Consider the following 22,559-nt stretch of genomic DNA (forward strand, 5'->3'; position numbering starts at 1 on the left):
ATTCCTGCCTCAGCAGGAAAGGGAAACCAGCAGGGATCCTCCTTCCCCTCAGCCTCCCCCTCCCTGGCCTTTGCTTCCCAGCCAACGCCGCTCCTGGAAAGCCCTGGGGAGCTGAGCCAAAAGGAGCCCTCTTCCTCCCGGGGAAATGGCAGCCCCGGGTGCGCTGGAGGGCCCTGTGAGCGGGGGCCGTGGGCCCTGGGGCTGAGATTTTTAACCATGTCTCCCGTGAGCCTGGAATGCTGAGGGAGCTCCTGTCATCCCCGGACATGTGTCCCCTCCAGTTCTTGGACTAGATGACCTTTAAAGGTCTCTTCCGACCCAAGCTATTCTATGATTCTCTAAGCCAGCTGCTGAGGGAAGAGGAGGGGGGGACAGACAGCCAGCCAGACAGAGCCCAATTAAACCCTCCCCTGGCCCAGCCCCTGACACTCCCTCCTGCATTTTCCAGTCTGTGGTTACAGCACTCAAAGGGTTCCATTAAGTCATCAAGTTTTACAGGTTCCTTTAAAAAAAAAAAAAAAAAAAGAGGGGGAGAGAGAGAGCGAGAGAGAAAAGTTTGGTCATGGTAGGGAATGAGTGATCAAAGCTGAGCCAAAGCTTCCTGTTACACCGGGACTATATATATATCGTGTCTTTAATGTTGGGGGATGTAAGCAGGCTGCTAGGAGACTGGAGCGGACGCTGACTCTCTGCCTGATTTCCCAGCTCGCTGAGGTTTCTTACACCGACCACAATGAACAAGTTCCTGTGCTGCACGCTTGTGGTAAGTCCCTTCAGAGAGGTAGATAGGCTTTAAGATGCATTGCAGCTTCAGAGATCAGGCTGTAAAGACATATGGCTTTTCTTCTGGGGTGGTTTTTTTTTGTGTTTTGTTTTTTTTTTTGCTTGGTTTTTTTGGGTTTTGGGGTTTTTTTTGCCTTCTCTCTGTTTTCTTGGTAAACGCTTTTCATTTCATCACGCCGAGCTTTCCTGGTGAGGTTTGGAGTGCAATGGACACGTCCAGCTCCAGGGAGGCAGCAGGGATTTTCATCCCATTCTTAAGGTAGTGGCATGGTTTGCTTTTCTTTTGTCTTTTTTCCTCTCTTTCTCTCTCCTTCTATAAGGCTTCATTATACTGGGCTGACACAAAACACTGTATCTAGGAATGAATTTAGAAACTGTAGGCTGGGATGTTTGTTTTTGATTAACAAAAGCTCCATCACTGCCCGTCTCTGTAATCTCTGCTGCACTGGCACTGGTCAGTTATCTCAGATACTGGGCTGGCTTTCTTACCCAGCAAAACCACTGTGAACTTCAGAAAAAAGCACAAGTGTGTGGTGCTTGTTTTGGCTTAGAAAATTCAGCTTCCTGTGCGAGAAAGTAATGAATTAGTAACTGTGTCAGTAGCTATTACAGAAAAAGTTGTGTTATTAAATCCAGTGCAAGCCCTCACTTCAATAAGTTTTTGTTTATTTGGTGATTTAGCAAGATACTTCCAGATGCAAATTTAGAGATGTTAGCAGTGCAGTAAATCTTTCAAAGTGTTATTTAATCCATTTAGCCGTATGGAATTGTATATGGTGTCAGAATAATTAAAACCTGCGTACAGACAAATACTGTGTAACATCTATTTGGAGGCTATTAATCTTATGGAGAAGAAAACATTCAAAGAAACACATTAAGAAATAATATCCATAACAGGCTGTCATGCATGCCTGCGCGGTAACTTGTTCCTGGGTTGTTTGGGTGAGTACAGTGGCATTAATGTTGTGGGAGAATGTTAGAACTGAGATCCATTTATTTTGAAAGCTCTTTATAAATGCAACGAGATTTCCAGGATCCGATGAGTAATGCATGTTTATTACTCTCTGTACGCCTTTCTGAAAGAGCTTTTTGAGAAACGAACCCAAAGTAATTAATGGTGCAAGGGAAGCAAAAATTGTCACCGTGTGGTCAGTGAATTGAAACGCGGGACAACTTTTTCATCTCACATTTGATGTTGTGCCTTCTTTGTCTATATGAAAGCATGGGAAGTTAATCTGGGAATTTCAGCAATAGCCTGTTATCGGCTTGGCGTCTTATCTGTGGCTGTCATAAAATAATCACATCAGTATTTTGATTTTGATTAAATGTAATGTGCCTGTTCATGTTCTCCCACAAAGTAATAGCGTTTGGTGAAGTTCAGCATAATCCCCTGGCAGATGAGTCTCAGAGCTGAAATACGTCAGTGGCAGGGGTACATACCAGAGAGCTTCATCATTCAACTCTTTCTTTAAATTATTATTTAAAAGCAGTTTATTTAAAGTTATTGTGAAGTTTAAGTACTGCCAGAGAAGTTTAAGTACTGTCAGATGTGCTAGAGCTCAGAAAAGTAGTTTTAGTACCTGTTTTATAAGAACACTTGTAAGAGGCACAACAGCAGTTCAAAGTTGTGTGCATTTGGCTCACACACCTTAAGCCTAGTTTGGAGATACCATAGCTAAAAAAGGCTCTCTGGACGTGATGTTCTTTCAGTCTTGGCCTCTTTGCTAAGGTTTCAGAAAGGGGACCTGCTGTGGTGGTACACACATGTGCGTGTTGTTTGCTGGAACGCTAAAACTGCTTACAAACAGACAAGCGTTATGAAATCAGACTGCATTGAAAGAAATTCCCCAGAGCTGGATCTCGTTACTTGTCACGTAACTATCTTGACCCTTAAACTTGACCTTTCTCTATTTTGGATCTCTGGACGCATGTGACATTCTTTTTCTGGCCTGCCTGTTGGGTTTGCTGTGTGTAGGCAGCAGTGGCTTTGCAGCCCGCGAGGGTAGGAGTTATCTTTCTGTCTGACTTTCCTTCTGTCTGTCTGCATGTGTGTTGGTTAAAAATAAAACACCAAGGTTACCAGAAGGATTTTTAAAAGATATTGTCACAATTTAAGTAACGCCCATTGTTCAAATCTCACAGAAACTTTAATTTTGTTCCTTCTCTATTTAACTTTTATACTAGGAGATTTACTACTCTGATGGTCTTCCTGGAGAAAAACACCTGTTTGCTTGTAATACTGGATGTACTGTTTCTCTTGCTAGATGGTCAGTTGTTAGTAATTCTGTTCAGTGCAAAAGCAGATTGTAGGCATGGCGGTAACATCCCGGGTTTGGATGATCTCTAAATCTCACTGTCAGTCTGGTTAATATGTTCCAAAATAGGAATTACGGATAGGACGTATCTTTTAGTGAGTAGCTGGTTAGTCTTTTCTTCTTTCCACAAGCTTCCGGGCAAACGTAGCTCATATAAACGAAGATATTCAATTTAACACTTCTTTGATAAGATGCAAAACTGCTCTTCTGTTGAATGTAATTTTCCTACCACTGAAAATGAAACAATATCTTAGATCCCTAAATTGCTTTGAGAGTCCTAAATTGCTTTGTGAGTGGCAACTAACAGCGTCACAAAGTCTCTAAAAGATTTGAATTGTTGACGTATTGCTTTACTGACAGAGAAATGGAGACAGTGGTTGATATCCTCAGTTAGGAATACAGGTTGCTTGAAATATATTCACTGGTTATATTTGTGATATAAAAGAGCAGCCTCCACTTTACAAAGCAGAAGACTTACTTCACAAAAGTAACTCTCGTTATGTCCAAAGTGAGTGGATTGCACTGAAGCAGTTGGCAGAGTGGTGGAACAGCATTATGAGCGAAACTCAAAGCAGTGAAAAAGACTCTGATTTAGGTTTCGTGGTGTACCTGATGCTCAGCTGCGGTCTGCCGAGAGGTCCTTCGTCTGGGCTGTGCTCTCAGTGAGCCTGAGCGACTCATGGGGTAAGCTGTTCTGCGTGGCTGTCAGCCCAAAGAGGTTAAATTCTGCGATTGCATGGGGCCCCCCAGAACAGTAAGGTGAGGAGGATGAGGTTTGAGTATCTCCCAGATGGATGGGAGTAATTTTTTTGACAAATATTTTGCAATGGTTATTTGCCATAGACAGCCGTGGATCTGTTCCAGCATCACACTGTCATGTACTGGATCTAGAGATGCTGTTTTGATTTGACAAGCTATTGATTAGGAGGACTTCTTCAATATCATCAGTGCTATATTTTGCCACTGAGATTTCTTTGGGGTCTGTGCACGGTTTCAGTGAGGCATTCTGCCTAAGGGCTGAGGGTAAATGAAGGCCTCCTGCCTTAGCTTTGTCCAAATACTTTGTATAGAAAGCAAAGTAGGAGAGTTGTGAGGTTTTACTTTGAACCCAATGCAAACACTAGGAGCAATCTGACAGATGCCTTGAGCGATTATTTATCACGCAGGAAAATATGCTTCAGAATAGTTGTGGAATGCAAAACAGAAACAGATTTATCTTTCTCAGCAAATTAAACATTCTCCTTTGGTCTACAACCCAAAACCACAAACCCAAGCTATATAATAATATTTTCATATGCTGAAAAGCCACTTTCTCTTCTCTAACAAAGCAGTGATTTAAGGGGATGATGCTTGAAGGATTTTTGCTTTATGTGCTTTGTCTTCCAGTTCATTTTAATTCAACAAGAAAAAGCAAGTGGCTCTTTGCCTTACATTTAAAGATGAAAGAAGAGGGCGTGTACTTTTTTCATGCCCAAGATCTGAAATGAAATTTTACAATCACATTATTTCCCTTTCAAAAGCATCTTCCAAGGGCTCAAATAAATGGACTGCACAGGCCTTTTATGTTAGCATTGACTATTTTGTGTGTCCTGACATGAAGAGGTTATTGAAAAATATAGCTTTAGGTCTAACATGTTGAGTGACACAATCAAAGAACTCCTTTTTAACCTTGGGTAACTCATTTTTTAATAAGTTCTCAGTATTTACTTGCATGACACTGACTTACACTAGACTTATATTTCAGTATTTACAGTTCATCCCAACTCCTTGCATGGAGGTGGCCATCCTGAAAGGTACCCAGGATTTGGCCCAGGGAGATGGACGAGGACTGAGTTTTTCAGTCCTTTCAGAACTGAGCCCATGACACTAGAGGTAAATGTCACCCCGTAGGTTGATAGATGCAGTTAATGATACTGGGTGTATTTCAGTGCCACTAAGAAAATGCTTTGCAACTGAGTGCTCTCTGAATCAGAGTAAGAGTTAGTTTGTTGAGATGAAGAACAAGATCTTGAGTATCACTGGCTTCCATTGGTATTGGGATATAAAGGATATGCTTAGGGTTTAAAACTGATAGAAACTGCCTAGATCTTTTCAGTTTGTTCCCCAGCTCTTCCAGGAAACCAAATGATATATTTGCTTTCAGAAACGCATGGGAGTTATATTTAAACTACTTGGGTTTCTTGCACGTGCTTCTCAGTAAAAGGCTGTTCCCAAACTTCCTCTGATGAGAGAATCCCCTTTTCATTTGCCAGCATTATCCTTTAACAGAGAAAGTTCTTTCTGTGTGCGTTTACTGTCTACCTGTACTGAATCTATAGGTACTGTTTTGAATTGCCAAGATACTGAACAAGTCAAGATCCTCTTCAAGATGAGGCTCTCTATATCCTTCTAATTTTTCTTGGTACCTCTTCTGGGCTGAAATAACCTTTCCTAAACAAGGACGAACAGAATTTTACGCAATCATCTGAATGACAAATCCGTAACTTGGTCAAGTGTAGTACTGGTAGACTCCAGTTTTGGTTTCTTAAGGGCTAAAGGCTAAACATGCTCATTGTCTTTACTTCTGATTCCAGTAAACGGAAGCCAGACTTGTAGTTTCTTCCTTCTTTCAAACTGGAACATGCCTTCTTCTCCAGCAAGTTCAAAACAGGCCAGTACCAGCAGAATTAGGGAGAAATCCTGCTTTCTGTGAAGCTTTGAGGAAGACCAACATTCAGAACTAGTAAGTTCTGATCACTCGTTTTCATGTACTTAAATAGTGGTATTACTTACCGCAGAGATTAAGGTGTTTAGTACATTTCCCACCTCTAACTATTGGCATTCAGGTCAATCAGAGGTTTTATGTAACTGAGAATTTGCTAACAAGTTGGTCATAGCATGGCTTAGGAGGAGAAATGTCAGGAATGACTCAAAATGCATTGAATTAGCATTTTAATTTGATTCAGGAACATGCTTTTGAAGGGCCTCTCCTGATCATCCTTATTTACTGTATTTTAGTTTGCACATCAGAGTGGACATGGAGTGCACAAAGTGGATTTACAAAAGTGAACTGCTTTGATGAAAGTAAATCCAGAGACAGACGCCAGAGGCACACCAGGTGCACTGTAACCACTAACGCATGCTGAGTCCATGAGAGCAGACTGAAGTTAGTCCAAAATAGCCCCCCCGAATCACGCATAATGTGGATGTCAGGTGCTCAGCACCATCTGTTTTGCTCTAAAAATCTACTGTAGTGGGTGACCCAGCTTGCTAATCTAAGCACAAATTCAATGTGTCTTAGGCCAGTAGAAAGGACAATTTAGTGACGTTGCCCTCTAGCTTATTCTGTGAGCTTGGGGACAAGAAGGGTCTTTTCATTCTCTTCATGTCAAGTTGCTGCAGTAAAACTAGTAAAAATCATACTTAATTACCTTCCACCATTCTTCCTGCATTTTTGCAAAACTTCTGAAAAATAGATTGCTTCTACTTTGGCACTTGATGTAGGTTCAAGGATAACTTCTCATTTTCAGGTTGCGTATTAATATTCAGAATACTTATGTGTGCTAGGTGGTTTTGGTCTGCATGGAAGACAATTTTGCTGATCTATTCTGTAAGTATTATTAAGTGACCTACAGTAGTCTTATGAAGAAGTGTGGAATTGGGGGTTGTAGTCTGGAAACGTAGTTAACAACATACTAATGGCTGTACTGGGTCTAAGAAAAAATTAATTCAGACAAAAAGCCCTAAAAAGGCAGAGGTTGATGAGTCCTATGGCAGAGGTTGATAACTGATGCATAGAGGACATGGAAGAAAAAGGCAGAAAAATAGTGATATTTTTCCAAAATACTCCTACAGACTCAAACAGTTTGTGGTTTGGGATTTCCTGATCTAAAGGTGATGTTTCTGTTTAATAGCCCTTTATTAGAATTTTCTTCCATTACTATGACCAGTTGCATTTTGAACTCAACTGTTTACAATGTCCTGTGGCAATGAGTTGCACAGCTCACTGTACCGATAGGATCACAGTAGTCAAAAAGTAACAGTAACGGTAACCTAGCTCTATGTTTAAAATGATGTGTTATATGTTCTGGTAAAATACTGAGATATTGCATTTATAGCTTTAGTTTGACTGAAGAGCTTTTTCTCATAATTGTTTACTAAATAAAAGAGTTGGATCCTGCATACATTTGGCTTAGCCACTGATGGATGGACGGCTGGATTATTGCAGCTACATAATGTGTGTTTCTGGGAAGGAAGGGAAGACAGGTGTGATGCACTTTTCTTTTAAAAACACACAGAAAAAATCAAATGCAAAGTCTGATTGTCCTTTTAGCGATACTGATTTATTAATCCTATATTATGGTTATTGGTTGTGCTGATTTAGATTAGTAGCATTCTGGTTGTCATTAACGGTTCATAGCTATTGGCACTTCCAAAGGCAAAACTTTGCATGGTCTCACACATGTATTGTCCAAGTATTTTTACTCAATTTTTAAAATCAGTTCCTCTCAAATTGTGTTGAATTACTTTCAGTTTTTATTGGTTTGCTTCACATAGCTGTAGGTTCTTCAGGAAGCAAGTGTCTCCATTTTTCCCTACAAAACCATGCTCTCATAGCCCTGATTGCTGGATTTAAATTATTATTTGAATTATTTCTAATCCTCAATCATCCCTTGCAGCAAAACTTCTCACTTGCCTCGTATGTGATTTCCAATGTAAATTGTTGAGTGGGGAAAACAGAGAAAATCTTGCTGCTTTTACTCCTGCATGTTGCAGAGGGGACCTGAGCAGTCTTAAAATGGTCCAACTAACACATTTGGGACCTGAAAATGTGTCACCAAGGGCAGAGGCATGACCTAGAGGAGCAGATTCTGCTGCAGTGACAGCTTCGGGTTTGTTGTGGGTTGTGCACTGCAGAGAAGGAAAACTGGTGTTTCTGCACTAGGACGTGCTGTCAGCATGTTTGCTTGCTGTCCCTAATCATTTTCATGGTGTCAGATTTTCATCTGTGCTGGGTATTGTCCTGGGTTTCCGCAGACGTCTGCATGAAATGTGGGTTGATGCTTTTCTTTGTAGCTTCAGTGCCGCATGTTGCAGTCTGTTCTGTGAAGGGAATGCGTGTGTCCATGCAAGCCTTGGATTCTTGGATGCTGTATTATCTATTACTGAATAAAAACTGTAGGAGAAAATCAGACCACATCAACAATTAATGGTATTACCAGGAATTCCTTATTACTAAAGTAATAGCTGTAGATTTACCAAGGGTGGGCGCATTTTTCATCAATGGAAAGCCATTCACCATTAAAAAATGTGCTACACCTTCTTGTTAAATAGATGGCATGAAACAGATCCAGTCATTTAAGAAAAATGGAGTGGTACATCAAACTTCAATGAGTAATAAGGAATTTCTCACAGTGGAAGAGATTGTGCATTGAGACCACAAGAAAAAGTGAGATCTCCACCTGTAGAAATCACAGACCGGCTAAGTTACAGGGCTTAGTGAAGGGTAACTAGAAGAGGCCTTGGGGAATATCCATACTATCTGCATTTCATTCTTCAGCCTAAGTATAGCTCTGTAAAAAGTGGGATCATAGACAGGCTACAGAAGAATGCACTTAAGAATATTTTCTTAAGCAGTAAGAGTTCCTAATTTAGGCACCCAGTATTACTTGGTGCAAACGCTGGGACTTGTGTTAATGCAGATGTACCATTATATTACGCTTTCCAACCTTAATAAGACTATCACTTAAGAAGTGCCATGCTGTGGCAGAAGTGAGGCCCTTAGATGAAACCTCTTTAAGCAATGTAGAGTCTGAATGAAAAAAAAGAGTTAATTCCACTTACACTTTGGGGACATCTGCATTGGAAAAGAGGAAAATATGTTCTTACAATTGATTTGGCAACACCATATTAACTGACTGGGATTAAAATAGCAACAAAGACAAGTCAGCTGGATCTGTAATTTGAATGGATATATTAAAAATCTTAATTCAGAGCCAGTTTACTTCATTGTTATAAAATGTACAAGTTATAGAAGAGAAGTGGCATGTCGGTCAGGCAGCACTGGGACAGAGACAAGTTCTCAGTCGGGAGAGTGAGCTGCAGGTGGACCCTGAGGGGCTCAGGGCAGTATGTAGGGAGTAAACTCCAGAGTTATTTTTTTACTAGGCTGGTGGAATCATGGAACCAGATTTTCAGTTAGAAGACCAAAATGACGTGAGAGGGAGGTTGTCTCTACAGAAGAGGAGGGCCATCTTGGCTCTTTAGACCCCAAATGACACCAGCAAAGCAGAGCATTGCAGGAAGCAGAGTGTAGGGGTCATGACGTGTGCCGGTACTGACCCAGGTCCTCACGACAGCCCTAAGTCTGTGGTTTTAGATAGGAAGGGAAAGCATTAGCCGGCCTCTGCCAGCTCATGCGACCAAGTCATGGAATCATAGCATCATAGAATGGTTCGGGTTGGAAGGGACCTATTATCTAGTTCCAGCCCCCGCTGCCATGGCCAGGGACACCTCCCACGAGACCAGGTTGCTCAAAGCCCCATCCAGCCTGGCCTTGAACACTTCCAGGGATGGGGCATCCACAACTTCCCTGGGCAACCTGTTCCAGTGTCTCACCACCCTCAGAGTAAAGAATTTCTTCTTAATATCTAGTCTCAATCTCCCCTCTTTTAGTTTAAAACTGTTTTACCTCTCATCCTATTGCTACACTTCCCACCTCTCCTTATTGTGCCTTAATGTACCTTAAATCCTTAATGGACCCTTCATAAACTGCAGCATTCTTTACCTCTGTCTGAAGCTGCATCTTCAAACTCAATGTAGCTGCCATGTTTTATGCCCAGAACTGCTGCATTTCAGTGCAAGGTTAAATGGAAGACATTAAAAAGTACCCTGTATTGTTCTAGCCATTCGTTGCTAGTAAAAAGAAATATTGTAAGGAATCACCTTTGAAGGTATGTGTGGTCATGGTGCAGTACACTGGACAGATTTGTAAGTTTGGGTACCATTTCTTTTCCATCTGAAGTACTTGATACTTAAGAACACAGGAGTGCATAATCCCCGCCTTGCTGTTCATCAAGCCTGCTGCCGATGAAATTAATAGGCCAGGTTCTGTGGTGCCAGGCAGTAAAAAGTCATTACCCGGTGATATTAAAAGGGTGTAAATGGGAGAAGAACAGGATCTACAACTCTGGAAGAACAAGGAAGTACTTACGTTGGGAAGATCCTAAAATTTTCCCGTTCTAAGACAGACATGGGAGCGTCCAGGAACTGGCTAATATTTCACAAATTTCTAACGCAAACATTTTTTTGAAGATAGCAACATGATTAGAGTCATAAACTTGTTAAAATGAAGGCTTCTTTGTGACCCCGGTGCTCCCCAGAACTAAAGCGAGCGATGTTTTATTTTCCTGTTGCTAGCTCTTGGACATTTCTGTGAAGTGGACCATCCAGGACGACTCTCCCCGCAAGTATCCCCATTATGACCCAGGGACATCTCGCCAACTGCTGTGTGACCAGTGCCCTCCTGGGAGCTATGTAAAGCAGCACTGCACGGCCACCAGCCCGACGCAGTGTGCCCCGTGTCCGGATCAGTACTACGCCGAAGAGTGGAACAGCAACGACGAATGCCAGTACTGCAGCGCCGTTTGCAAAGAGCTGCAGTACATCAAGCAGGAGTGCACCCCCACGCAAGACCGCCTCTGCCAGTGCGTCGAAGGCAGATACCTGGAGCTCGAGTTTTGTTTAAAGCACACGGAGTGTCCTCCCGGATTCGGCGTTGCGCAGCCAGGTATGTACCGCTTGTCAATACGCACAGACTTAATTAGAGCTCTACTGCACGTCGACGGCTCGTGTGGCACGTACAAGATTAGGAAAGAGGCTCGTCCAGATGAAATTCCAGGACAGTAAATTGTAAAGCCAATTGAACCTGTTCCTAGCCTGCATCATTTGGACGGTCGCCAAAGGAACGTTTCTCAGTGGAATACCCTGCTCCTACAGTAATATATAACTTAATGGCAGTAGCAAATGTAGCAAATTGCACTCTAATGAGAAACATGATGGATTGCCTCTTTTAAAGGAACATTATCTGGAATGTAGTATTTGTGTGTGCGATAAATAATAATGTTTTTTCATTTTGAAATCTGCTGTTTCAAGCAACTGTATATCTTGACAAACACCAGGAGCACTACGTATTTGACACCAAGTGTATAATTACAACAATATTAATATAGCTCTAGCATCGCAGCAATATGTGGTAATAATTAATTATCAGCGTCCTAAGTGGAATTCTTAGGGAAACTGTTACTATTACCAAACAAACAACTGTTTCTTTGTCAAGCAGTTTGGCATTGTGCTGTAGGTCTGGTGGGGTTACAGAGCGAAGCGGCGCTTTTCAGTGGAGTGTATTCTTCATTTAAGACAACATAAATTGTTAAACCAATAATAAGTTCTTCTCTCAAAACAAAGTACATCATTTATCATTTGGCAAATGTCATGGCCCAGTTTAGCTCCCATATTTAATACAGCCTGAAAGAATTGTAAACTGTCATTGGAGCAGAGACTGATAACTGCCCAGAAAAGAGCACTGAGGAAGTGAATCAAAGCACCTCAGACACGAACTCTTAGGCAACCAGTCTCCAGACTGCAGAATTACTTCCCTAGGAATTCCATATACATGGTGAGAAACACCAGCGCTGGCCTGTACAATTCAGAGCTACGCTGAATGACAGGTCGGGAGTCCTTTCTTGGGTTATGGACGTCTCATTGGAGAACAACTTTGAGGTAAGGAGTAATGTTGCTGCTGTAGCTGCTCACTAGTCCCCGAGTAATTGGTTAACTAAGCATTATTCTAATGCCCTTGCCGCTGTTAAGCATCTCCACCGGCAGCTACCACATTTCCATATTATAAACCTTCATTAACCTAAATCGTTATACCCAGGGGCTTGGGTTAATGAGGTTCCACTGTACCTCAGCAGCAAGTCAAACGGGGATAGAAACAAAGTTCTCAGAAAGACGTTTGGGATACAAAGACGTATAAATTGTCTGAGCAACCAGCCTGCTGCATCCCTGCGAGCATAGTGAAATGGTGGCAGACAAATTTGAATCCCTCAGTTCAAAATGAAACAAACTTTGGAAGAAGATAAATCGTCTGATCGTGTAATTTATTGGAAAGTTGGTTTCCAAAAGACCATCAGAATGAACCAGCTAAACCCAAGCAGACCTCAAACAAGGAATGAAAACACTGTAAAAATAATTGCATCCCTCTGTGTCAATAGTCAGTTTTTGAGATGAGGCATCGACGAAGAATTTAATGAGCATGGCCCACACTGTGTTCCCGGTTTCTGCCATATGATAGCTTTGAACTTTGTAACAATGTAAATTCAGGTGAAATAAAACCTAAGTGTAGAGAAATATGCTTCCACTGCCACACAGGGAGATGACGTGGTCCAGTGTCTGATTCGAAGCTTAAAACATTAGAAATCCATTTCCCCACTGCCGGTCACTCATGATTACATTGGGCAGATCACTTTACTTCGGTAGTCCCCTTTTGTGAGTGCAGATTAAGGTTTTGTTCCTTTCTGCCCGGTCGGCCCTGTATGTGCCAGAGTTTTTAGCAGCACTGTGCTGGGGAAGCAGAGCTGCTACGAGGCTGCACCACCTCCCCGGCGGCGGCTGCCGTTTCCCTGGGGAGAATGGGGGATTCCAGGAGAGTTGGAGGGAGCGGCGGAAGGGCAGCCGGGTCCTGAGCGGCCAGATAAGCAGGGAAGAAGAAGCTGGCAAAGCTGGGAGGTCACTTTATGCTCAACCCTGTGAACACTGATGAATTACCCGGTTTATTCCCTTCTTGTGCCGCAAAGGTTATACAGGAAGCTCTGAGCAGAACGACGCACCGTTTGCAGGGACTCTCCTTTCTTCCCCTTCCTCACTGCCAGAACACAACAGCCGCGCGTCTGTAGCAGGGAAAGTTGCTAAAAATTCAGACTTCTCAGCAAAGCTAATTGCTGCCCGCTCAGGCGCAGGTGTTGGCTGGGGTTTGGTACAGCCCAGAGCCACAGGCAGCGCACGTTGTGCAAGAACGCGCAAAGGCAGACGCTGCTGCTGGGGGCTGGGCACTGGCGGCAGAGGGCGGAGGATTTGGAGGGTCTGGCAATATACAGGGTCTCTGATTTTCAGATGCACAACTGAAAAATTCTCCTTTGTTTCCACTTGATGTCTGATGAAAGAAGTGCGAGGTTGCGTGTATGCAAGTATTATACTTTATGCACGGCTGGTTGAAAACTGGAGATTCGTACTCTTTTTCTCTAAGGAAATGTCCCAAATAAATAAAATTTACTTAAAAGCTAGCATTAAAAGAAGGATCCACATGTAAATACTTCCAAAATACACTAGATGGAGGCATTTTCTTATTCAAACATAATTTCCATTTTTTTCCAAAGAATTTTAAGCACGTGCTTAAGTTCATGTTCAATAATGAAATATTAGATATTAGACTTTAGGCACTTGCTTAAATGTTGGCTGAATAAAGATTGATTAAGAGTGAATATACAGCATTTATTGGTGCTGTTATTTTCCTGCCACTGGTGGTTAGACTGTTTGCATTGTTCCCCATTTCATGCATTAGTTTTTTCCTCTTTGTCAATGCAGTAGAAACATACATTGCCATTCTATTGTTATATTATATATTTCATCCTGAAGTAAAACTATGCCTTATAAAATTAAAACACCAAGTAAAACTTTTGCATGTATATTAAATATTTTTGCTATATTGGATGATCTACTTTTTTTGCTTTTAATAATCTTTTATTCAAGCCCAGAAAAAAGTTCAAAAATTCTATTTTCCTGTATAATTTAATATTTAAGCAGGGACAGTACTTTTCAGAGGTTCTTTAGTTGATATTTAGTTAGGTTATATTTTTAGCTAGAACTAAAGTAACCTGTTTGAGTAAGGTTCTGGGCAGATAGTAGAGTAAAATTTAGAGCAGTTTCTTGGGCCATTTAGTAATTTTACAGAATATTTGTACAGTTGAAGGGTGAAGGTCAGACATCATGTAACGTCTGAATATACTCAAGTAATTACTGATTTAAAGATATTACCTTACTAAATTACTGATTTAACCAGTAATTGCTGATTTTAAAGTTGGTAACAAGTGTATGTAAGAGTGCTATTTACTCTATTACTCCAGCAGGAACATCACTCTCTTCAAGAAACGTTTTTGGTTTTAAAAATTAAAGTGTGGGGTTTTTTTCTAAATGTGATTCCTTCATACATCAGAAATGTGAAAAGCAGAAGCATGACAATTTGGGGAGGAATATGTTCTTTTATTTTTGTATTTTTGTATTTTTTTAAAGTTGAGGTTACATGCAATTGGATGCATTGTTCTCCCATTTCCACAGGTACCCCTGAGAGTGACACTGTGTGTAAGAGATGTCCAGAAGGATTTTTCTCGAATGAAACGTCATCCAAAGCAGCCTGTCTAAAGCACACAAACTGCAGTGCACTGGGTTTCAAAATAGCCTTGAAGGGGAATGCAGTTCGTGACAACGTCTGTCAGGAAAATACAGATACAACACCTCAAAAATGTGGAATAGGTATGTATCATATTAAGGAAGACTGAAAACATACCTGCTCTGAAAACGTACCTTTAATTACAGTTAAAATTAACGTATCAGCATTTATGATAAAAATATCTAGCTTGGTAACCATTTGCCTGCTATGGTGATGGCCTTAGTAGAGTTTTAATTATTGTAGATTAGAACAAATGGAATTCAAGCACAGAGAGCGACAGCACTATAAAAACCACTTAGTTTGTTTTTTAAGCCTTTTTTTCTTATCATCCTTGCTACTTGCTTTTTTTTTTTCAGAGATAAGCAGGGTAACAGAGATCAGAACAATTGACATATTCTGTTTCTCTTTCTCATTTCAGATGTAACCCTGTGCGAGGAGGCCTTTTTCAGGTTTGCTGTTCCTACTTTTCTCACACCTAACTGGCTGAACATTCTAGCAGACAGTTTGCCTGGGACAAAGGTTGGCACAGAAAATATCGAAAGGATTAAACAAAGGCACGGTACTCAAGAGCAGACCTTCCAGCTTTTGAAGTTATGGAAGCAGCAAAACAAAGAACAGGATATGGTCAAGAAGATTATTCAAGGTACCTTATCTTGATAACACTTATATTAAAAGCAACATTCTGAATGGCATTTTAAAATTTGCTTGGGATCAAATACCTCCTGTTGATGTGTTATGCTCTGAGAAGGACCTGCAGGGCTTAACTGAGATTTACTGATGCAGTAAGCACAGTGAAGTTGAGAGGAAGCAGGAAGAGAATTCAGCTTCTCCTGATCAGTCGCAGACTGAACTCTTCTCAGACTTGTATCCCCTTTGGGAGCTGGTCACAGCCAAGATCCCCTTTTGAGACTGCACAACATATGAAGAATTTTGATCAAGTGGGGAAAATTTTTCCCATTGTCACATCTGAGCAGTGGCTGTTGAAGTTAGAGGAAGCTGGATGCCTGCAACTGAGGGTGCAATTTGTTTTCTATAAAGTGGAGATTGACAGCTCGGACTACGACATCTATTCATGGAATGGGGACGCATGGGAGTGAGGAATACACAGACAGGCTTTCCTTTCTTTTTCCCTTCTGGTACCTATTTGTCATGCCAATTCACCGCTTTGTTTGTGCTGAATCTGCCAAGACAGGTGTCAAAGGTGAAACAGTGCTGCAATGTTAACACCGAGGTTTTTACGAGAGTCAGGCCAGCTCTTTTCATGTAAGCCACCATCAGCAACTGCCACATTAGAATGACCTTTTGTCCACTCGGAACAGATTTGAAAAATGCTGCAGAAATTGTTTTTTCTCCCTCTTCTTTTTTAATATGCATGCTTATGTTAGACTCTGAAGTGTCTAGAATACTTCAAAACCAAAAATTTTTATTTTAGCAAAGCTTGCCTAGACATTTCGGAAGAAGAGAACCAAGTGTTAGGATTCCTTTCACATGCATAATATTTTACAAGATAGATGAAACAAGCATACAGCAATAAATACTTGTTACTAACTTTCTTTGTAATTTGGCGTTGTTTGTATTTGCAAAGTTAATTAAATTTTTAAGTGCTTTTCATCAGCCTAAAAAATAGCATTGCTGATAGGATGATTTGAAATAACGTAAAAAAGGAAGGAGTATTCACCTGGAAATGTGGAAGGTTTTGTGTAGGCCATGGTAAAGATGTAATGCATCGTACTTATCTCTCTTGCCTTTTCCCTTCCTATAGATATCGATCTTTGTGAAAACAGTGTCTTAAGGCATATTGGCCACCCGAACCTCACCTTTGAACATCTCAACACGCTGATGGCAAGCTTACCAGGCAAGAAAGTGGGAAAAGAAGACATCGAGCGCACAATGAAACTATGTCAACCTACAGAGCGAGTTCTGAAGCTTCTCAATCTGTGGAGAATAAAGAATGGTGACCAAGACACCATTAAAGGTTTAATGTATGGACTGAAGCACCTGAAAACATACCACTTTCCAAAACCAACCATCCAAAGTCTGAAGAAGGTGATTAAGTTTCTTCACAGATTTACAATGTATAGATTACACCAGAAACTCCTTTCAGAAATGGTAAGGAACCAAGTTAAATCAGTGAAAGTAAGATGTGTCTAATTCAAGATATTTTTCATTCTCCACTGACTATTTTTCCCTAATTACTGCCAGCAGTAATTAAACTGGAACGTTGTTTTCCTACATTATGTCTTACTATTTATAGAAATGCCTGACTGGAATAGCTCTAAGTCTTTTGCAGTGTTTTTGGAAGTTTTTTTTTTAATAAAATCACTTTTGTAAAAGCTATTAACCTGTTGATAACACTAAGAGCCTGATTCTGCATTTTTGCACATTCAGAGTTGAAAAGCCCCACTATAGTCACTGGATGAGAAAAGAATGCCGGACCAGGCTCTACTACAGTATTTGCTATTTATATTCTTTGAGGTATAAACATTTTTGTTGTACATATTTATTAAGTTAAATGGAAATTGTATGAGACTGAATTTTAGGAAGAGAAATGAAAAGCACACTGTATATTTTCTAGTTAAACAAAAATGATTCCATATATTTTTCTGGCAAAGTTTTGTAGCATGCTCTAAGAGTTATTAATTTCTTTACATTTTGTATTTAAAAAAATATTATTGCTTAGTTTTATTTGTATAAGTTGTGGTATCTTTTGGTAGGGATGTTTTAATTTATCCAATGATTTTAATTCAAATATGGTGAAAATATAGCATACGTGACCTGAATATTTAAATATTCTGTGAGGAAGTGAATGTACCATATTTAAGAAGCTGGATTTTTACATAGAATTCCATAATCTTATTTTATAAAACAATTAAATTTTTCAGTTTACTTTTTGACTGGTGTTCTACTCTTGTCTCCGAAGTAGGAACTAATAAGAAAGACAGACCATGTGGGTTTCACTCCTTATCTTGGGCTTGGCTCTCTGCTACTCCCTCTCTGGTCTAGGAGTTAATATGTGAGCCAAGTAAATATTGGCCAGCCCTGGATTTTCATGATCACTGTAGAGGTGTAAAAGAAGGTAAAAAGTATTAAAGGTTCTAGTTGCAGTGGGCCCAGGCAGTCGTGTTACAACTGATTGTAACTCCACAGAGACATTTGGCCCAGTATCACTCTTGGCCCGGCCTCATTCTTGGAGAGCTCACAACCTTTGCCCTAACCACAGCTTGTAATTTCATGGAGGAAAGATGATGCAGGGCCCTGCTGGGCTTGGAAAGCCTCACATATTGCCACTATGTTTAAAGGAAGGGAGCACAGAGAGGTCACATAAAAAAAAATAAAAATCATTTACCATTGCCCTCAGCTGCAGCATGAGGCACCTGCAAAGACATGGGTCCCCCAAAAAAGGGAACAGAGTGTATGAGTGTTGTTATCAGAAGCTCACATAATTTTAAGGACCAGTGATCACTCATTGCACACCAAAGGCTTCAGTGGCTGCAGAGAGAGACTGTGCTCGTGTTTTTTTCTTTAAACCACATGAACAGAGCTTGAGTATTCAACATATTCTTTTCCCTTGTGTAAAGGGCGGAAAAGCCATCAGCATTTAGCCTTGTATGACAAATATTCCTCTATTACAGATGAGAGGATCTTAAGTAAAGAACGAGAAAAACGTTCCTGGTAGATATGATAGGTGCTCATCAGAAGTGCTCTCCTTACAGAGAGTACAAATGGGACATACTGCTTTAAAATACTCGGGTTTCATTTTTCACTGAATTCTCACATCACTTTTTGTATCAAAAAGAATAAATTCCCTTTTATATTTCCAATTCTATATATTAGTATCTCATTCATCAGTGTAGCTGAGAAATGACGCTGAATGCACACAAAAAATTCCTAGTTTTGTGTTGAAGTAATTTACATACTTTTACTACAGAAACTGGTTTTACATATAATTAAAAGGCTTAAAAGATTATAACAACAGAGTCTCAAATGTGCAAAATAGAGACCAGATGTTTCCATGACTCTGACAGATGTGGAGGTTTGGGGTGTTGGAGGTATTAGAATGAGAATAATCATCTTACGAGCAGCAAAAAGAAGAAGAATCCCACATACCTCTTCTGAGCATTTCCATCCCAATCCTTCCCACATTAGCTCTATTTAATACAACAATTTAGCAATTGGTAGCACAGTTATAGTATCAAGTAGGAATATAGTTAAAATGTGTATCGGTGGAATCACTTTAACAGAGCTATTGGCTAGGGAGAAACACAGTTGCCTCTTAGTACATGACACCATTTTTAATTTATACACTTATGCTTCCATATTCCAGCTAATGATATGTAAATGTCATTGTAAATAACACCATGAATGTTTGTGGTCCTTCATGAATGACGACACTGAAGAAGGTGCTCAGAACCACAGAGTATAGTTTATGCTATGGCTACCATGTGAATATGCTGTACTTCACTGCAGTAGAGTACAGGATTTCCTCTGAAACTTTAGCGTTAAACTATTACCTGTGCCTTTTAAAGTAGGATTATTTTTTTTTTCCTAAACATAAAGTTACACCTGTTCAACGAATTACACCTTTTAAAGCTGATTCAGCTAACCAAGTGCCCACGCTCAGGTAGACACTTCTCAGCCAGTTTATGCCTCATTTATCAATCCAGCTGTGCTCAGCTGGAAGGAATCGAACGCTTCACATCCTGAGCAGGCGACACTTAAACCGTATTCCCTTCCCCAAAGAGCCTCCGGCCCAAAAATAGCCAAGACAAACAAAAGCGAGACCCGGGATAATGAGGGAGAGGGTGAGGCAAACAGAAAGTGGGAGGGTTGCTTGGAAAAAATGTGGGTTTTGGGGGTGGAGGTTTGTTTTTCAGAGAAGGCTGCAGGAGGAAAGACGAGCTGTGCGGTGGGGCAGCAGGTGGGAGAGGGGTCCCCGCGTCCAAGGCACGGAGGAAATGCTGCTGCTGGGGGGACAGAGGGAGGCATGAGGGCTGGGGACAACCAGCCAGAGCTGGGCCTTAGGGGTGACACGAAGAGGGATGCTGTGCTGGGGGGACCCTGACCTGCCGGGGTACCAGTGCCTGCCCTCCTCCCAGCCTGGATGTGGACCAGAATCAGGGGAAGGAAACTGTTTTGCTAGCCCTTGGCTAGCGGCGAGGCTGCCCCTGCCTCGGGTTGGAAAGGAGGAGAGGAACAGGGAGGAGAGAGGACTGTGCTGTCTCTGTGGCCTCGGCTGCCCCGGGCAGGGGCAGGGGTTGTCCCACCATGTCGGCTTCTCCTTTGCTGAGAAAAAGGAAACGCAGTTTCAGGAATATTTGAGGGAAGTGGTGAGATTGGCTCTAAGGCAGGTTTTTCAGCTGTCATCTGCCCAGCCGTGCTCTCAAAGAGTGGAAACAACCCTCAGTCACCAAAAAGTACCATGGGTTTAAAGTAGAACCTTAACAGCTTCAAAATCTTCTACAAAGCCGTTTTTTAGATCCTTTTTTGTACGCACTTGTCCTTCAGCAAGGCAGTCTCTCGGGTCCCAGAAAATACACGATGTTTTGGAGTAGGAGGGAAATTGAAGAAGAAAGTAGATAATAAGCACTTTAATCATCTTTCTTTACGCTATGCACATCACCAAGAACAATAGATGCCTGGTCCCTGACTGTGACTCATGGATGCTCTCATATAAAATTACCAATCAATAATATAGTCTGTTACAGACAGAAGATTTTGAAATAAAGCATGGTATTATACAGTTTTTAAATTGTCTAGAGAGCTGGATAACAAAATTTCGAAGAATTGGTTAGGGATGCACACACGTCTGTAACCAAGCACCACACACACACTCTGACACTCACACACACCACAAACACAGCTTGTCCTGGGGGCTTCCACGGGCTCTGGAGATGAATTCAATTCAACCAAACCCTTCATCGCCCTCAGCCACCCGTCCTGCCCATCCTGGTACGGGTCAACATTGCCACCTCCAAGGCAAAGGTGTCTGGTTTGCTTGTGAATCACCTTCAAAGTGCCTGGATTTTCAGCCTTGAAGTAATTCAAAACTGTGGCTCGGAAATAAGTAAATATTTATAGAAAAAAGAACCAGCAATTTCTGCAGAGTATCAGAAACTATTCAATTTTGGACAAATGTCAAATATAGGATGTACCCACCCTCCAAAATATTTCTTTGTTGAAATAATGTGGAGAAGCAAAAAAAAAAATTGACAAAAATAGCCCAATAAAAAGAGTAGAGAGTGTTTCATTTTTCTTCCTTCACCTTAATTAGATGGTAGAACCAATATTGGCAATAAGCTCAGTAGTGAGGATGGATAAAAATACCTACAAAGTTAAGGCTGCAGTCGTGTGACTACTCCCAGTAGAGTCGAAGGACAAATCTATGGGAAAGGGCTACAAGAGTGGACTCAGAATTGCAATTAATTAATTCTATTTTTATACTGGAGTTTTGAACTGAACAAAGCTTGAGACAAAGTAGAACAGGTGAACGCAATGTGAACGTAGTTTATTCCACTCATCATCATCCTCATCCCTTGTATTTATGGTAAGTTTGCGTAGGATTCCTCTGTTTGTCTTTTTGCATTTAAAAAAAGTTCTTTCATACTACCAGGTTATTTTTTTAAAATCATCCTGACCTTTAGTACCTAGGAGGTTATTTAAAAGGAACCACATGATGAAAGACTGTGGCTTTGGCAATATTTCGTATATAAAGAGGACAGGGCGTGGTTCAATAACGGTGAAGACAGAACTTTCTGGAGAATATTTTTCTCCTTTTTTCTTTATCTATGAATGAAAGCCTACATACACTTTAAATAAACAAATAAACTTTCTGGCAACTAGGACATATATCATCCTGGATGTGCAGAACTTTGTCAGCACACAAAACAAGATTTCTGTCTGCTGACAGTATCGATGGTGAGGCATTGGTATTGTGCTTCAGCTCTGCCTGTGGCACTTAAGATGAGTGAAATGATACGTCCTAAAGGATTATTAGTCCTACGTAACGTGATGGAAACTCAGTGTCGGTAAAAGATGGATCACGCCTTTGTGTTCTTTGAAGGGGAGAGACATCAAAGATCTAGGTGCCTAAATACCAGAAGGGTTGCAGGAGCCTTTCTTGGCCGGAGGTAGGGAAGACGAACACAGACCCACGTTTTCGGGAAGGGTGTCCACACCTGGGAAATGTGTCAATGCTTGAAGAAGGGTGTGTTTTTTGGATTGCAACAAAACAAGCTGAGAGTGGCTGGCAGGCCGGTGAAGCCAGCGGGAAACCGGGCTATTCCCGTCTCCCGGAGGTAGAGAAGAGCAGCTTGGTTTTATGCCGCGTGGGTTGGGAGCCAGCTCAGGGATACAAGGAATGGGTATTTACTGCTGTTGAGAAGTGTTTTGAAAGTCTAACAAGACTGACATGCTGAAACCTCAAGAAGACAGAAGAACAATGCAGGAAAACTACACTTTGTGCCTCAAAATCAGACTTTCTCTCTTGAAATAATCACCAAAACCAAGACTCAGAAAACAAATCCCTCTTCTTTGAAAGGAAGAGATTTCTTTGGCAGGTAATGACCAAGACCCTGTAGCAGTGTTTGGGTGATTTTGTGTTGACCGAGGCTACTCACAGGCAAGCAATGGCAGCACCACAGTAGCTCAATGCCTAGCTGCAGAAGTGGTGACCCAGTGATGCTCCCAGGCTCCCTCTGTACCCTGCAAGGGCTCGGACACTTGAAACAGCACAAAGATGCTCACCCCACCAAGGAAATTGCTGCAAAGGTCTGTGTGCTGAAACTGGGTCCCTTGCTCCCCACCCCATCACTGGCTTAGATGCCTCTGTGAAACATGGTCTCGTAGCTTGCCTCTCCACTGTGGTACGATGCACCCAAGTCATCCCTTTGGGTGCCCACCTCTCGTTGCCCATGCAGGGAGGTGGCGGCAGCAGGAGTGGACTCCCTCCACCCCAGCCACAGGGGCTGCTACCCACT

At 41.4% G+C, this 22,559-nt stretch overlaps 1 protein-coding gene across 1 annotated transcript; it reads left to right on the plus strand.

Moving 5' to 3' along the window:
• The first annotated feature begins 237 nt into the window (after positions 1 to 237).
• On the plus strand, positions 238 to 17,469 carry TNFRSF11B (TNF receptor superfamily member 11b). The gene is made up of 5 exons (XM_054193072.1): positions 238 to 763; positions 10,497 to 10,866; positions 14,472 to 14,666; positions 15,002 to 15,226; positions 16,346 to 17,469. Exons 1-5 carry the CDS (start codon positions 734 to 736, stop codon positions 16,732 to 16,734), a joined length of 1,209 nt encoding a protein of 402 aa, XP_054049047.1. The 5' UTR covers positions 238 to 733; the 3' UTR covers positions 16,735 to 17,469.
• Positions 17,470 to 22,559: the final 5,090 nt, after the last annotated feature.

The sequence above is a fragment of the Rissa tridactyla genome, chromosome 2 (assembly GCF_028500815.1).
Source record: "Rissa tridactyla isolate bRisTri1 chromosome 2, bRisTri1.patW.cur.20221130, whole genome shotgun sequence".
NCBI classification, from domain to species: Eukaryota; Metazoa; Chordata; class Aves; order Charadriiformes; family Laridae; genus Rissa; species Rissa tridactyla.

Bases quoted from the DNA above. Each gene is read 5' to 3' on its own strand.
- TNFRSF11B (XM_054193072.1), top strand. From the start codon at position 734: ATGAACAAGTTCCTGTGCTGCACGCTTGTG. The intron at 10,867-14,471 runs GTATGTACCGCT...CCATTTCCACAG, and splicing joins ATTCGGCGTTGCGCAGCCAG to GTACCCCTGAGAGTGACACT. The intron at 14,667-15,001 runs GTATGTATCATA...TTCTCATTTCAG, and splicing joins ACCTCAAAAATGTGGAATAG to ATGTAACCCTGTGCGAGGAG.